Here is an 18462-nt window from a genome sequence, read left to right as displayed (position 1 = left end):
GACTGAGTCATAAATATGAAATTCAACGTTATTTTAATAGTTCAGAGGAGGATTCTTTTTACTAATATTCCTCATTTGAATATTAAAATACATGCTGAAAAAGAGGTTGTCTACCTCACAGGATTTCTTAGAACCAAACAATATGAACACATGACTCTTCCCAAGTGCTGATCACATGGCAAATAAAAATTACAACAATAAAATTTTCCAGGAAGATGTTGCTGCTGTTACCAAACATCAGCCTTGGCAGTTTGGAATTTTGAGTCAACTAGTACCATTGTAAGGCTGTGGCCAGGAGTATGTTTTAGCACAGTGTACAGTAGAGACAGGACCACAGAGTTCTCAGGGTAACCAAGGGCACTCCTGGGCCTTTATTCACTTTTACCCTGAAGGGATGTTCTGCCACCCAACCCCCAGAAATATAAAGCATTCCTCACTAGAATTCATTTAAGCACCAAGAAAAACAGGCACTCTTCTTTGACCTAATAAACAAATTTCTTGGTGAAACAATTCTGTTATTCTACCACTCAGAATAAACATACTAAATACAGCCTACAAATGGTTACTAAAATCATAATCACCACACCTTCATTACTTACCAGATAGTAACATATGTCCTTCAAAAACAGTGGCAGGTGGAACTCTAGGCTTGCAATTTTTCACAGCTTCAGCAATTTCCCTAAGTTAAAAGAGAAAACACTATATTCATTAACTCAGAATAAAATAAATTAAACTAATTTCCAACTATGAAATCAAGACTATTAACACAACTATGCACATAATAATATACCTACTTCCAAATGTGCAGCACAATTATGCCCTTTAGTTCTCTCAGTCCACAGAAAATTAATCTGTGACCCTTCACTTCTATGTGCCTGCCCAGCTGGCTATGAACTGGCTGTGCTGTTTCTGTTCTCAGAGGCATGAACCTGGAGCTGCATGAGGGTTTGTAAGAAAAAAATTGTAAACTTCCTCTCCCATCTCCAAACTCACAGATGTCCTTTACTCCAGCAAACCTACACACAAAACATGTCCTTGCTGCCTAGTCAACAGTTTAACAACAACAAAAGGAAGTCTTCAGTTTTGATGAGAAGGTGTACACAGGAGTGGAGAGAATGAGGTCCTGTGGATCCATTTTTACGATACCACACACATAGCAGGGAGTGCACATACTATTAACACTTCAAATAATTACTCCTCAAAATTTGTTTTAGCTGGCCGGGTGCAGTGGTGCATACCTGTAATCCCAGCAGCTCCGGAGGCTGAGGCAGGAGGATCACAAGTTCAAAGCCAGCCTTACCAATGGCCAGGTGCTAAGCAACTCAGTGAGAGCCTGTCTCTAAATACAAAAATGAAACTGGAGATGTGGCTCAATGGTTGAGTGCCCCTGAGTTCAATCCCTGGTATGGGGGTGGGGGTGGGGCAATTTGTTTTAGCTATTGCATTCTTTAACCTTATTTGCTTCTACTGAATCATGTCTTTTTTGTTTTATTTTGTTTTGTTTTGGTATTGGGGACTGAACCAAAGAGGTGCTTTACCACTAAGCTATATCCCTGTCCTTTTTATTTTTTGTTTTGAGACAGGGTCTCACTAAGTTCCTTAGGGCCTTGCTAAGAAGCCCTCACTTTACTGCCCCCTAAATTAATATGTAGATGTCTAAATAAACACATCAAATATATATAGACATATATTAATATACAGATGTAAATATACAGACATTCAGAGAGACATTTAAAACAACTCTATTTAAAGAGTAAATGAACTAAAAAACAGAAAGAAATTGTCTGTGATTCAATGATAACCCACATCAAACTACTACTGGGTTAAAAAAATTGGGGCTATTGGTGTAGCTCAGCAGAAAAGCACATGGTTAGCATGCAGGAGGCCCTGGTTTTAATCACACACAAACACACACACACACACACAAACACAAATCATATTTATTACGAGCTTATCATAGAAGTCAAACAAAGCACATAACTACTAGGCACAGTACATTATATGCATGAAAACAGACTTTAAACAGTGAGATGACTGGCTCAACATATGATCATTCACTACTCCAAAGGAAAACAAACAGTGCAAACTATGTTCTATTTCACTGAAATCCAATGTGCTATATGGCATAAAATGCTAAGTAAGTAAACATACACGTGGCCTTGCTCCCATATCACTCCCTTTCTTAACACACTCACTGCCTGGAGCCAGGCGGAGGTGCTTCTCTTGAACAAGACACTTGTTGCCTTACTGCCTTTTCCTTCCATGAAGGAATCTAATGGAGATATGTACTTTCCACAAGAAATACAAGCTGCCTCTCTTTCAGCATTCAAAGACTGTTTAAGGGTATGTTTTGACATCTGGGATTGGTTCTATGATATTCCTGAGGAACACATGGGGGATAGGTAAAATAAGAATAACAAAATTTTGAAAAATCTGGCAACTATTGTATAGGCACATGGAAGCTAATTTTTTTTATTTCTTTATTTTTATTTTAGAATTTTTTCACAATAGTAAGGCCTAGTACTTTGCTAAAGCTGCCTTAACAATGTACCACAGACCAGGTGACTTAAACAACAGACAGTTATCTTCCCACAATTTGAAGGATAGGAGGCTCTGATCAGGGTTGGTTTATCCTGAGGCCTCTTCCCATAGCTTGAAGATGAATGTGTTTTACTTGTGTCTTCACATGGTCTTCCCTTTGCATGTGCATCTGTGTCCTCTTATTTATAAGGTCACCAACCAAACTGGATCATGAACAGACCCACTCCTTTCACCTTAAGTGACTATCAAAAAGCCCTTTCTTCAAACACAATCACATTCTGAGCTACTGAAGATAGGACTTCAATACACAAATTTGGGGTATATAAATTTAATTGAAAAAACTTAAAATATTTAAAGGTGATTATTACCTGATATGATCTGGTGTTGAACCACAGCATCCGCCAACAATATTGACCAAGCCATCCACTGCAAAGTCCTGCATTCAGGAAAAGTTTCTAAATTCTAAATTCACCAAGACCAATTAAGCATGAAAGCCTTTACTTTCTACATTCCCTGAATCACTAAGATTGTACCAAAGCAACAGCTAAACATATTTAACTTTAGATACAAAATTTTCACAATCCCTAGATATAAAAATAAAGTGGAAAATAATTCAGGTATGATGAAATCCCTTATGCCATTTAAAGTACAATGGGAAATTTATTTGCCTCTCTATGGAAATTAAAGATTTTCTTTACACATAAGCTAAGTTGAATGAGTGCAAGCTAGATTATGCATTTTCAAATAATACATAAAATGAATATCAGCTTTTAAATTTAATTTTTAAATTTTTAAATAAAAAATTCAGTTGCTCTGTCACACTGGCCACATTTCAACTATTCCAATAAGCACATGTGATTGTGCCTCCATACTGGACAGCATGGCCCTGGAGTTAGACCAGAGGCTGGTGCATGAAGAGCCCAGTAAGTAACATAGGAAGTTAAGAACCTGAGAAGTCGAAAGAGTGCTAGAAAGAGCACCCACACACTGAAATCGTAAGAATTGAGTCAGAAATAGTTTAATAGAAAATGTCAGTAAGCCAGGAGCTAAACACTCAAAGAATGATAGAAAAGAGGTATGGGGGTTAGTAGATGGGTACAATAGTTTATAGTACAGTCTCATGATTCAAAGATGCCAAGGGAGACAAGAATGATGCTAGAGGAGCTGTGGTTGTAGCTCAGTGGTAGAGCACTTGTCTAGCATGTGTGAGGCATTGGGTTTAATCCTCAGCAAACATTAATTTTTTTAAAAAAAGGTATTATGTCCATGTACAACTATTAAAAAAAGGGGGGGATGGTAGAGATGAGAATGGGGAACCAGGAGGACACCTACTCCACCCAGCAGTTTTAGGGACATAAGGGGAAAAATTCATTACTTGGGAAGGTTGAAGAGGAAGCAACATCTCAGAGAAGAATCAAGCCTCTATCAGTTTGGAGTGGCCTGCACCGGGACTTTTCAAAGAGTCACCAGTGCCAATCAACAATAAGGATGCTAACAGTTGGTCCTTCCCTATACCTCCACCACCTTAATTCAGAGTAGTTATGCTTTCATTATTAATGCCCTGGGATTTCTCTAGAGGGAAAATCCGCTTCTAAATATTCTAAAACCAAAATTCTATCTCTTTTTTTAAAAACCAAGTTAAAGAGGACCCCTGACCTTGAGGTGCATGGCCATCATAGTAGGTGTTTCATCATAGTCACCAAAAGTGTTGGGAAGACCTGAGAAAGGACATTTCAACCATTATTGAAAACTACCCTAACAAAAGTTACAAAATTTTATATTGATAATTATATTTTGCTTACCTGTAAAAGCAAGGAACACATAATATTTACCCAGTAAACACAGATTCCACACACAGAAAAAAAGGTCTAAGAATGTAGCTCAGTGGTAGAGCATTTGACTAGCATGAGCATTTTACTAGCTCTGAGTTCAATCTAGTACAACCAAAAGAAAAAGGAAAAAAAAAGTCTAAAAACCAAAAACAACCAGTCTCCTTTCAAATAAATTTTCCCAAGTTAAGACTTTATCCTCTCCTATCCAATTTCCTGTTTTATTTATTATCCTCTTCCATTTATCTTACTCTTGGTGGGAAATACAATTTATTATGCATTTTAAGATGTACATATTTGGAGACAGAAGGCTGCAAAATTATTTTTAGCCCTAAGTAGCTGAGCAGCTCTCAAAAATATTCACAGGGAAATCTGGCTAACCCAGATCAGATCACCAATATTTAACTGGATCGTTTGAGAATTATCTACAAATGCCATTGGAATTTTTACACTCAGGAAACTCTAAGTACATCTTTTAGAGAGAAAAGAGGAAACAACAAAGACTCTTCTGCTGCTCATCCACTAAGAGTGAAGAAGAGAAGGGCTCCCTGTCCTCATTTCCGGCAATCTAGTTGGCCACGTCCACATGCAAGCACTGTCACCAAAGGCAAGGTGCTGGTAGCTTATATGACCAGGCTCACTCCCCAAAGTTCTGTCCTACTGTGAGGCTTCAGGCTGGGCCAAACTCTTCCTTCAGATCGTGAGGGAAACACTGGTCTAGACCCAAATACTATTCATTTGGAAAATAAATCTCTATTGAGCAGCAACTCTATACCAAGACCTATGAAACAACCTCTTCTAATAATATCTACCATGCCTGTGTACATGGATCTCCCTTTGAAAAACACACCTGCATTGGGATAACAGAGAACATACGCTGTCGTACATTTTCCAATCGTTTCAATAAAAGGTCTCATTTCAGCTGCACCCAGAGCACAATTTAATCCAATGCTGAAAAACAAAAAGAAGATATTAAAAGCATCATCTTTCATTCAGTGTATTTATACATATAAAAGTTATGATAAAGAAGAATAAACCAAGCGGACAATAAATCTCCAAATTCAAAGCACTTTATTCAGCTACAAAGCCATCTCACTGAGGTTCCATGCAGCATGGAATACTTTTGCCCATAACTCCACCTTCAGATATTTACAGTTAAAGTACCCTGTCTATGGATATGACTCCTTAAATTAGTTTACAGAATGTCTAGTGGCATACTATGGGACAGAAATGCCAGAAAAGTACCATTACTAATAAAAATGCAACCTCAAAATAATACTGAAGGAAGGATAAAATGTACATCTTACAGGTAGGAGAAACATGAAATGGGAGGAAAAAAACTACCCCATCCTAGAACTCCAGAAAAGCAGAACTTAGTCCCTGCTTCACAAGTAGAGTCCCTGCTACCCTAGAGTCAGGCCCCTGTGGCCTTCTGGAATTCAGATAACAACTATGAAGCTATTGGACCATGTGATAATTTTGTTTTCATATTTTGCCTTTTTTCTTTGTTATGATTCCTAAGTACAATGTGGTACACTTGGTTGGATCCTAGAATAGAAAAAGGGTATTAGTAAAAAAAAAAAAATCTTTAAATCCAAATAAAGTTTGGAGTTTGGTTAATAAATAGTACGAAACTCTTATTAGTTTTCACAAAGTATCTTAGTTATGTAAGATGCTAATATTAGGGAAAACCAGATGAAGACTATACTAGAATTCCCCCTATTCTATCTTTTCTATAAGTCTGAAATTATTTCAATATAAAAAAAACCCTTATTTAACAATAAATACTCAGGGGAAAGGAAAAAAAAAACCCATCGGCTAACTAACAATATAAGGGAACTTCCTCAACTTAATATAGAATATCCATTTTAAAAGCTCCAAATAACATCTGGTTAATGATGAGAATACAGAAGATGTTGCCCCCTAAGATCAAGAACAATGCTATGGGCTGGCATTGTAGCTCAGTGGAAAAGCACTTGCCTAGCATGTGTGAGGCACTCTCAGTACCACATAAAAATAAATAAATATCTGCTCACAGCTAAAAAAAAATTAAAAAAAAAAAAGAACAATGCTATAATGTCCACTTTCATCTCCTAGTCATCTTTGTACTGGAAACCCTAATACAATAAAAGAAGCAAAATAGAAGATATACAGAATGACAGACTGGAAAAGAAGAAGTAAAATTGTCTTTGTTCACAGACTGTATAACTGTTTTTGTAGAATTTCCCAATCACTAAAAATTCCTATAACTGATAAGCAAATACACTAATGCTACAAAATAGAAAGTATACCAAAATCAATTGTTTACCTATATACCAACAATGAGCAACTATAATTTGAAATAAAAAACAAAACCATTCACATCAGCACCAAAATAAATTAAATACTTAGGTATATATCTAATAAAATACATATAACATCTCAAAGAGGAAAACTGTAAAATTTTAGTGAAGGAAATAAAACAGATTAAAATCAATGGAAATATACATTTATGGAGCTGGGATATATAGCTCAGTGGTAGAGCACTTGCCTAGGATGCCTGAGGCCCTGGGTTCAATCACCAGCATTAAAAAAAAAAAGATACTACATATATAAATAAGAAGATTCAACACTGTGAAGATGTCAATTCTCTCAACTTGATCTATATTTACACTATCCCATTCAAAATCCCGGCAAGTTATTTTATGGATATCAACGAACTGATTCTAATTTATACACAGAGGCAAAAGACCCAGCCCAAAAGCTGAAGGATAACAGCAGAGAACTTACACTACCTGTCTTCAAAACTGACTAAAAAGCCTAAGTAATCAGGACAGGGTGGTGTTGGTGAAAGAAAAGACAAAGAGGTCAATGGAACAGACTAGAACGCCTAGAAATAATCTCATACAAAAAGTATCAACTGATCTTTTTAAAATTTTTTTTAGTTGTTGATAGACCTCTATTTTATTCATTTATTATTTATATGTGGTGCTGAGATTTGAACCCAGTGCCTCAACATGCTAGACAAGTACTCTGTTACTGAGCCACAACCCCAGCCCTCAACCGATCTTTGACAAAGGAGCAAAGGCAACACAAAAAAGAAATCAGTCTTTTCAAGAAGTGGAGCTGGAACAACTGAACATCCATTTTTTAAAAAACTGAATCTTGGACTGGGACTGGGGCTCAGCAACAGTGCATTTACCTGGCATGTGTGAAGCACTGGGTTCATTTCACAGCACTACATGTAAATAAATAAAATAAATTCTATCAACAATTAAAAAAATAAAAAATACTCAATCTTGCCAGGCACCATGGCACACATCTGAATTTTCACAACTCAGGATGCTGAGGCAGGAGTATCACAAATTTGAACCCAGACTGGCTTAACAAGACCCTCAGCAACATAGTGAGACCTTGTTTCAAAACTGAAAGAAGAAAAAAGGGGGCGCTGGGGACATTGCTTAGTGGTTAAGTACCCTAGGTTCAATCCCTGGTACAAAAAAAAAAAAAAAAAATTAGAATTCTGGAAGATAATAACAGAGAAAATCTAGGTGATCATGGGTTTGGCAAAGAGTATTCAGATAAAACATCAAAAGCAGAATACATAACAGAAAAAAAACTTTAAGCTGAACTTCCCTAAAATTAAAAACTGCTCAGTAGTTAGAAGACCCTATGTTAAGAGCATGAAAAGATGGCCATGTGTGGTGGCACATACCTGTAATGCCAGCAACTCGGGAGGCAGAGGTAGAAAGAACTGCAAGTTCAAGACCAGTTTCAGCAACTTAGCAAGACCTTGACCCAAAATCAAAAGTAAAAAGAATGGGATGTAACTCAGTGGTACAGTACCCCTGGATTCAATTCCCAGTACCACAAAAGAAAAAACAAAAAAAAAGGTGGGGGGTTGTGGCTTAGTGGTACAGCGCTCGCCTAGCACAAGTAAGGCACTAGGTTTGATCCTCAGCACCACATAAAAAAAAAAAATAAATAAATAAAGGCATTGTGTCCACCTACAACTACCAAAAAAAAAAAAAAAAGGTATTAAGGACTAAGGACTGGTATTCAAAATACATAAAGAACTTTTGAAACATTAAAAAAAAAATCTGAATCCAAAACTGCACAAAAAAATCAAACCAACAACTCACCAAGGAAAACAAAGATGGAAAATAAGCACATAATGTTGCTCCACATCCTATGTAATTAGGGATTGAAAATTAAAATGAAATACCACTATACACCTATTAGAATGACTAAAATCCAGAAGAGTAACAACAAATGCTGGTAAGGATGTAGAGCAACAGTAACTCTCACTCAGTGCTGGTGGGAATTCACAAAAGTACAGCCATGCTGGGCCTGATGGCACCCACCTGGAATCCCCGCTACTCGAGAAGCTGAGGCAAGAGAATCACAAGTTTAAGGTCAGCCTTGTCAACTTAGTGAGAGCTTATCTTAAAAAAAAAAAAAAAAAAAGGTTGTGGATCTAGCTGGGTGCTACAGTACCCCTGGGTTCAATTCTCAGTACTACCAAAAAACAAACAAACAAAAAATGGTTTCAGTTTCTTACAAAACTAAACATGACCCAGCAATCATGTTCCTTGTTATTTATCCGAATGAACTGAAAACTTAATATCTACACAAAAACCTGCAAATTAATATTCACAGCAGCTTTGTTCACTTTTAACCGAAACTTGGAAGCAACCAAGATGCCCTTCACTACAAATAAAACCACACATTTAGTAACAGAATATTACTCAGCACTAAAAAGCAATGAAAATACATGGGGGGAAGCTCAAATACACATTGCTGAGTGAAAAGAGCCAATCCAAAGAGCTTATATACTATATGATTACAATTATATTCCATTCCAAAAAAGACAAAACTATAGGACAATCAGAAGACTAGCTGCCAACAGACAAGAAAAAGGGATAAATTACACAAAGCTCAGGAGATTTTTAGTGAATGAAACTAGTCTATATGACACTGTAACGGTAAACATACATTTCAAGATTCATGGCATGGGGCTGAGTTTGAGGCTCAGAGGTAGAATGCTCGCTCGCCTACCATGCATGAGGCACTGGGTTCAATCCTCAGCACCACATAAAAATGAAAAAATAAAAATATTGTATCCACCTAAAAAAACTAAAAAAATAATATTAAAAAAAAAAAAAAAGGTTCATAGCATGTAGGGGGATCCAAGATGGCAGACTGGAGAGAGGGTGCATTTCTTGTCGCTCCATGATGAGAGATTCAAGCAGAGGAAATACAACTTCTCTACAAGGCAGACTTCGCTGCCCACTGATCCCCTGCTGTTTATCCCACATTCGTCTGCGGCAATCACCCACCAACTACCAGCATATCGCCACCCTTCTGAGCACAGATCTCTTGCTGACTGCTGCCTATCGTCCACCATTTGCCCATTTGCCCACCTCTTGCCTGCCCATTGCCCAACCTCCAACAATCCACCCGCGGATCACCCGCCTTTAGCCTGCAGACTGCCCGTTGCCTACTGCAGCCTGGAAATGCACTGTCAGAGTAGCAACAAGTTTGCTTTGGCATGGCTACCACCATCTTGAGATGCCAGTCAGGGCCTGCAGGTTTGCAACTGCCACCACCACCATCTCAGGGCATGGCCGCCTCAGTCTGTAGACACCAGCCAGGGCCTGGGGATATACTGTGGGGTATCTGCAGGTCTGGTTGCACCTGACCCTCAAACAACATAGTGAGACCCTGTTTCAAAACTGAAAGAAGAAAAAAGGGGGCGCTTGGGACATTGCTCAGTGGTTAAGTACCCTAGGTTCTTAATGGTATGCTAGTGGCCACCATCTGGCTGCCTCTTTGCAGGGTCACTCCTTTGTGTGAGCACATCCCTGGTGGTCTCTCTGCAAGATGAAACGTCATTAAGATCTTGAGACTGCAGCAAGGCAGAGCCTGGGGAAGCCAAAGCCCAGCTCCATCAGATTGCAGCTGAGTTTGTGTGGGCCAGTCTGGGTCTAGCAAGCCTGTGGAACACCATAGACTAGGGAAAGTTCCCCGGGGAAACTCAGAGTGAAGAAACTGGAGAAAACGGGGCTGTCTCCAGCTTAGTGAGTCCTGAAGTGCACAGGGATGGAAGGGGCCTGCTACAATGGGTGGGAAGACTGGAAGAGGGTGTGAAGGCATCTTGCCATCAGCTCACCCCACCCAACCTGCCACCCAACCACTCCAGCACCCACTGGACTAGAGTTACCATCAAACTTCTGACAACCCCACTTATCAGCAGAGAAGGGAAGCTGAGAAAATCTGTGAAAGCCAATGGAAGCTATCATTCAATTTCCCACTGAGACTTTACTTTTTTTTTTTTTGGTCTTTTGCCCTCTCTCTCACATTTCTACCATTTTTGAATTCTAATATTTTTCGTGCATCAATTTACTGAGGAATGGGATGTCTGAATAGTACATTACGATTTTGTTGTATATACTTAAATTTTTACCTTCTTTTTTTAAATCTGTATATATTTTTTCTTGTCTGTCTCCCTGGATTCTCTCTCTCACTTCTCTTTTACTAACAGCCAACCTCTATGAATTCCTCCCTCACTTTTTCTATGAAATTTTCCCTCTATCTTCTCTCCTTCTCCCTCATAAACATCACATCTTGTGTTCCCTCACTGTCCATCATTAGAAATGGTAAAGCCTTTTAGCAAACTGTTTATATTGTAGACAATAACTAAACACATCATTTCTTTTTATTGCAACAAAAATGTAGACGCCTTAATAAGAGCTAATTTGGTTTAAAGATATATATTGTTTGCATTTGGTGCTATTAATATTGGCTCCCCTTTAAAGGTGGGGTACTGGAAGACTCAGGGACACTATAGACTACAGGGTACAAACTGTACTGCCTCAGATCCATCTGCTAAATGGGAAGACACACAAACAACATGAAAAAACAAGGGAACAAAGCGCCTCAAACAAACCAACATGTTCCAACAACAGAATCCATAAACAAAACAGTAGAAGAAATGTCAGAGAAGAAGTTTAGAGGATACATAGTTAGGCTGATCTTCAAAATAAAGAATGGAATCAGAGACAAAATACAGGAAATGAAAGATCACTTCAATAAACAGGCAGAGATTATAAAAAGGAATCAAGCAGAAATCCTCAAAATGAAGGAAACAAAAAACTAAATTAAAATTCAATGGAAAGTATCACCAACAGACCAGACCACTTAGAAGACAGAACCTCAACCAATAAAGACAAAATATATGCTCTTGAAAATAAAGTCAACCACACAGAGAAGATGGTAAGAAACCATGAACAGAACTTCCAAGAAATATGGGATAACATGAAAAAATCAAATTTAAGATTTATTGGAATAGATGAAGGCATGAAGATACAAACCAAAGGAATGCACAATCTTTTTAAAGACACAATATCAGAAAATTTCCAAATCTAAGGAATGAAATTTGCAGCAAACCCACACCATGGCACATTACATACAGAATAAGGATAAAATTGTAAAGGCTGCAAGAGAAAAAAATCAAATTACAAGTAGGGGGAAACCAATTCAAATTTCAGCTGATTTCTCAACCCAGACCCTCAATACCAGGGATAACATATATCAAGCTCTAAAAGAAATGGATGCCAACTAGGAATTTTATATCTAGCAAAATTAAGCTTCAGATTTGTAGATGAAATAAAAACCTTCCATGATAAACAAAAGTTAAAACAATACACAACTAGAAAACCTGCACTACAGAACATTCTCAGCAAAATATTCCATGAGGAAGAAATGAAAACCAGCAAAAGGAAGAGCTACATTAAAAGAAAGGTTGATAAAGGAGAAACTAAGTCAAGCTAAAAAACAAAAATAAACCAAAATGAACAGGAATACAAATCATATCTCAATAATAACCCTGAATGTTAATGGCCTAAACTCAAAAATCAAAAGACATAGACTAGCAGATTGGATTAAAAAACAAGACCCCAATTCTGTCTTCAAGAAATTCACCTCCTAGGAAAAGAAATCCACAGACTGAAAGTGAAAGGATAGGAAAAAAACTTATCACTCACATGGACTACATAAACAAGCAGGGGTTTCCATCCTCATATCAGAGTGGAATTCAAAACAAAGCTAGTCAGAACGGATAAAGAAGGACATTTCATACTACTTAAGAAAATCATACATCAACAAGATGTAACAGCTATAAATATTTATGCCTCAAACAATGGAACATCTATGTACAGCAAAAAAACCCTTCTCAATTTCAAGAATCAAATAGACCACAACACAATAATACTGGGTGACTTTAACATACCTCTCCACTGGATAGATCTTCCAAACAAAAACTAAACAAAGAAACTACACAGCTAAATAGTACAATGCTTTAGACTTAATGGACATATATGTAGGGCATGACTTGCTGCCCGCTTCCTGGTCTTGGGGCAGCACATGTGGCTAGGATGGCTCCTGACGATCAGCCAGGAGGCGGTGCTGTGGGTGGTGATGAAAAAGGCGGACCACCTCCAGGATAGGTCCAGGACTCTTCTGCCCTCGTAGACAGCTCGTGCCTTCCCTTACTATGGGATGGGTGTACACGTGAACTCACTCCACCCCTCTGACCTTTATCCTGATTGGCTCCTGTGCAGTACATAAGTTGTGTGTGCTTCCTCAATAAACGAGATCCTGCTTTGACTCCTCTCCCTGGCGCATCTGATTGTCCTCCAGCGAGGGAGGGCTGGGTGCGGGCTGCCAGTTGAGCTTTACCTCTCTTGGCTCATCTTGGTTGAGGCATGCTTTCCCCGCTTTTCCTGGTGGTCAGGAGAAGGAGGGGGGCAGGGGGGGGGCTAAAAACCACAACACATATATAGAGTCTTTCATCCACCATTGAGTGAATACACCTTCTCAGCAGTGCACAGATGCTTCTCTAAAAGAGACCATATGTTGTGCCACAAAGCAACCCTCAGAAAATACAGAAAAATACAGATACTACCCCGCATTCTATCAGATGATAATGGAATAAAATTAGAAATCAATGATAAAATAAAAAAGTAGAAGCTACTCCAACACCTGGAGACTAAATGATGTGCTATTGAATGATGCATGGATAACAGAAGACACCAGGGAGAAGATAAAAAAGTTCTTAGAGATAAATGAGAACACCAATACAACATTATCAAAATCTCTGTGACGCTATGAAGGCAGTGCTAAAAGGAAAGTTCATTGCATTGAGCTTATTCTTTAAAAGAATAAAAAGTCTACAAATAAATGACCTAATGTTACATCTCAAAGCCCTAGAGAAAAAAGAATAAAACAACACCAAAAGAAGAAGACAGGAAATAATAGAGCTGAAATCAATGAAACTGAAACAAAAGAAACTGAAAAAATTGACAAAACAAAAAATTCTTTGAAAAAAAAAAAAACAAATAAAATTGATAAACCCTTAGCCATGCTAACAGAGGAGAGAGAAAAACTCAAATTACTAAAATTCATGATGAAAAAGGAAATATCACAATGGGCACTATTGAAATACAGAAGATAATTAGAAACTATTTTGAAAATTTATACTCCAGAAATTTGTAATGTTTTGAACAACCAACAATAAAAAATTAAAAAAAAAAAAAAAAAACAAATAGTTTCATCTGGTATACTGGGAAAAAAAAAAAAAAAGAAAAGAAAATTTATACTCCAGTAAAACAGAAAACTTAAAAACACTGATAAATTTCTGGAGACAAATGATCTACCCAAACTCAATCAGGAAGACATACACAATTCAAACATATCAATTTCAAACAATTAAATAAAAGATGCCATCAAAAGCTTACCAACAAAGAAAAGCCCAGTACCAAACAGATTCTTAGCTGAGTTCTACAAGACCATCAAAGAAGAACTAATACCAATACTCTTCAAATTAGTGAGGGAAACCTTCTAAACTCATTCTATGAGGCTAGTATCACCCTGATAACAAAACCAGACAAAGACACATCAAGGAAAGAAAACTTCAGACCAATGTCCATGATAAACATAGAAGCAAAAATTCTCAATAAAATTCTGGAAAATCACATACAAAAATATATTAAAAAGATAGTGCAGGCTGGGGTTGCAACTCAGTAGAAAAGCACTTGCCTAACATGTGTGAGGCAAAGGGTTCGATTCTCAGCATTATGTATAAATAAATAAAATAAAGGCCCATTGACAACTAATAAAATATTTTTTAAAAATGTGCACCATAATCAAGTGGGGTTCATCCCAGAGATGCAAGGTTGGTTTAACATACAGGAATCAATAAACATAATACATCACATCAAAAGACTTAAAGACAAGAATCATATGATTATCTCAATAGATGCAGAGAAAGAATTTGACAAAATACAGCACCTCTTCATGTGCAAACACTAGAAAAACTAGGGATAGTAGGAACACACCTCAACATTGTAAAAGCTATCTATGCTAAACCCAAGGCCAACACCATTCTAAATGGAGAAAACTGAAAGCATTCCCTGTAAAAACTGGAAAAAGACAGGGATGCCCTCTTTCACCACTTCCATTCAACACAGTCCTGGAAAATCTAGCCAAAGCAATCAGGCAGACAAAAGAAATTAAAGGGATACAAATAGGAAAAGAAGAACTCAAACTATCACTATTTGCTAACAATAGGATTCTATATTTAGAAGATTCCAAAAATTCCACCAGAAAACTCTAGGACTAATAAATGAACTCAGGAAAGTAGCAGGAATAAAAATCAATACCCATAAAATCAAATGCATATCTATACATAAGTGATAATCCACCACAAAAGAAATTTAAAAAACTATCCCATTCACAATAGCCTCAAAAAAATAAAATACTTGGGAGTCAATCTAAGAAGAGAGGTGAAAGACCTCTACAGTGAACTACAGAACACTAAAGAAAGAAATTGAAGAAGATCTTAGAAGATAAAAGATCTCCCATGGGGCTGGGGTTGTGGCTCAGCAGTAGAGTGCTCACCTAGCAGGTGTAAGGCACTGAGTTTGATCCTCAACACCACATAAAAATAAATAAAGGTATTGTGTCCAATTACAACTAAAAACAAAAACAAAAAAATCCCCCATGCTCTTGAATAGGCAGAATTAATATTGTCAAAATGGCCATACTACCAAAACTGATATACAGATTTAATGCAATTCCTATTAAAATCCCAATGATATTCTTCATAGAACTAGAAAAAGCAATCATGAAATTCATTTGGAAAAATAAGAGGCCCAGAATAGACAAAGTAATCCTCAGTAAGAACAGTGAAGCAGGAGGCATCACAATACCAGACCTTAAACTATACTACAGAGCCACAGTAACAAAAACAGCATGGTATTGGCAACAAAATAGACATGTAGACCAATGGTACAAAATAGAATGCCCAGAGACAAACCCTGTGAATACAATTATCTCATACTAGACAAAGGCACCAAAAACATACATTAGAGAAAAGATAGTCTATACAACAAATGGTGCTGGGAAAACGGAAATCCACATGTAGCAAATGAAATTAATCCTCTATCTCTCACCCTGCACAAAAATCAACTCAAAGTGAATAAAAAACACTAGAACAGAGACCTTATGCCTAACAGAAGAAAAAGTAGGACAAAGTCTTCATCATGTTGGCTTCACACCTGACTTCCTTAACAGGACTCTTACAGTGCAAAAAGTAAAATTAAGAATCAATAAATGGGACTGATTCCAACTAAAAAGTTTCTTCTCAGCAAAGGAAACAATCAATAATGTGAAAACAGAGCCTAAAGAATGAGAAAAAAATCTTTACCACACGCACCTCAGATAGAGCACTAATCTCCTGGAAATATAAGGGACACAGAACTCAAAAAATTTAACACCAAAAAACACCCCAAATAACCCGATCAATAAATGGGCAAAAGAACTAACTGAACAGACGCTTCACAGAAGAAGAAATATGATAGGTCAACAAATACATGGAAGAATGTTCATCATCTCTAGCAATTAGAGAAATGCAAATCAAAACTACTCTAAGATCTCATCTCACTCCAGTTGGAATGGCAATTATCAAGAATACAAGCAATAATAACTGATGGCAAGGATGTGAGGAAAAAGGTACATTCATACATTGCTGGTGAGACTGCAAATTGGTGCAAACATTGTAGAAAGCAGTGTGGAGATTCCTCAGAAAACTTGGAATGGAACCACACTTTGACCTAGCTGTCCCACTCCTCGGTTTATACCCAAAGACTTAAAAATCAGCATACTACAATGACACAGCCACATCAATGTTTATAGCAGCCTAATTCACAATAGCTAAACTATGGAAACAACTTAGATGCCCTTCAACATATGAATGGATAAAGAAAATGTGATACATATTGGAATATTACTCAGCCTTAAAGAATAAAATTATGGCATTTGCAGGTACATGATGGAACTAGAGAACATCATGCTAAGTGAAATAAGCCAATCCCCAAAAAAACCAAAAGCCAAATGTTTTGTCTGATAAGAGGATACTTATCCATAGTGGGGAAGAATGAAGGAACTTTAAATTGTGTGGAGGAGAGGGGTGGGGCCTTTTCCCATCCTACAGGGATAGGAAAAACATACAATGAGACAGACATTATTATCCTATAAACATGTATGATTACACTACTGGAGTAACTCTGCACCATGTACAGCCAGAGGAATGAGAAGTTGCGCTCCATTTGGGTACAATGTGTCAAAATGCATTCTACTGTCATATATAACTAATTAGAACAAATCAAAAAAAAAAAAAAATAGAAGGGAGATCAGTAGAATAGAAGGAGATAAGGGGTGGGAGGGGAGAGAAAAGGGAGATCCTGGGGAGTGAAACTGATCCAATTATATTGTTTTGTTGTGTGTATGTATGAACCTAACAAATCCCACTGTTATGTATAATTATAATCCACCAAAAAAAAGGGGGGAAATGAATATTCCCAGAAAAAAAATGAAAACAAAAACAAAAACATTCATAGCATGTAAACACCAAGAATGAACTCTAATATAGACTATGGCCTTCAGTTAATATCTTGATATTGGTTCATATCTTAACATACCATACTGTACCAAGGCAAGATATTAATAACAGAACACTGGGGGTTTTCAAGAGCCAGGGAGGAAGTGTATGAGGGCTTTCTGTACTTTTCTGCTCAAATTTTCAATTGCTAGGTCCAGCCAGGCATGAAGGTACACACCTATAATCTCAGTGACTCAGAAGGTTGAAGCAAAAGGATCACAAGTTGGAAGCCAGCATGAGCAACTTAGTGAGACCATGTCTCAAAAAATTAAAAAAACAAAAAGGACTGGGGGTTAAGCTTAATGGTAGAGCATCCCTGAGTTCAATCCCAGTCCAAAAAAAAAAAAAAAATGCTAAGTTCCATGCATGACTAACAACCCTTGAACAGACCTATTTAGTCTAGCTGTTTTACCAGTCCCATTTGGCAATTTAATATTTTCTTTCATCTTACAATTCTATCACCTGGATTCAACACCATGTAAAAAGCAAAATGTATGTATGTGTGTATGTGTGTGTATGTGTACACATATATATTTAAGCACTGTTATCATTAAAATGTATGTTTGACTTTTTCCCAAACTTAATTCCAAACTTTTTTTTTTTTTTTTTTTTTTGGTACCAGGAATTGAACCCAAGGCCTTATGCATGCTAGACAAATGCTCTACAACTGAACTAAATCCCTAGCCCTTTTTATATTTTATTTTGAGATAGGATCTTGCTAAATTTCCCAGGCTGGGCTTGAACTTGTGATCTTCTTGTCCTGGCCTTCCAAGAAGCTGGGATTACAGGCGGATGCCATTGCATCCAGCACAAATTTGTCTATTCAACAGTTAGTTCTTCATCTGTTGAATGATGGGAATAATTCCATCAATTCAGAAACTCAAGTTTTCAGAGTTATGTTGAAATTCAAATGAAACATCATATATAGAATCATTTTGTAAACTATACATCTACAAAACTGACATGAACTCATTCTGATGTATCTATCCTGCCCCTCTGTGCTTAGCAAACTCTAATTCACATTTTCCAACATAGCTCAAATAACACCTTCTCTACAGAGCCATCTCTCTATGTATAGCAAGATTTTCTTCACATTTTTGTACAGTGCTTTGT

General features: G+C 37.2%; 1 protein-coding gene across 2 annotated transcripts in view; it reads right to left on the bottom strand.

Annotated features, from left to right (window-relative positions):
- Mtr (5-methyltetrahydrofolate-homocysteine methyltransferase) overlaps window positions 1-18462 on the bottom strand; it is a 95257-nt gene that overhangs the window by 53927 nt on the left and 22868 nt on the right. For both annotated transcript variants that reach the window (XM_027948028.2, XM_071619858.1), the window contains 4 exons: window positions 5221-5321; window positions 4198-4259; window positions 2910-2977; window positions 600-679 (listed from right to left, as the gene is read on the bottom strand). In XM_027948028.2, the coding sequence (XP_027803829.2) occupies window positions 600-679; window positions 2910-2977; window positions 4198-4259; window positions 5221-5321 (311 nt within the window). The remainder of the gene's footprint in view (window positions 1-599; window positions 680-2909; window positions 2978-4197; window positions 4260-5220; window positions 5322-18462) is intronic.

Source organism: Marmota flaviventris, chromosome 12 (genome assembly GCF_047511675.1).
Source record: "Marmota flaviventris isolate mMarFla1 chromosome 12, mMarFla1.hap1, whole genome shotgun sequence".
Lineage (NCBI taxonomy): Eukaryota > Metazoa > Chordata > Mammalia > Rodentia > Sciuridae > Marmota > Marmota flaviventris.
This window is presented reverse-complemented; position numbering and strand designations above follow the sequence as displayed.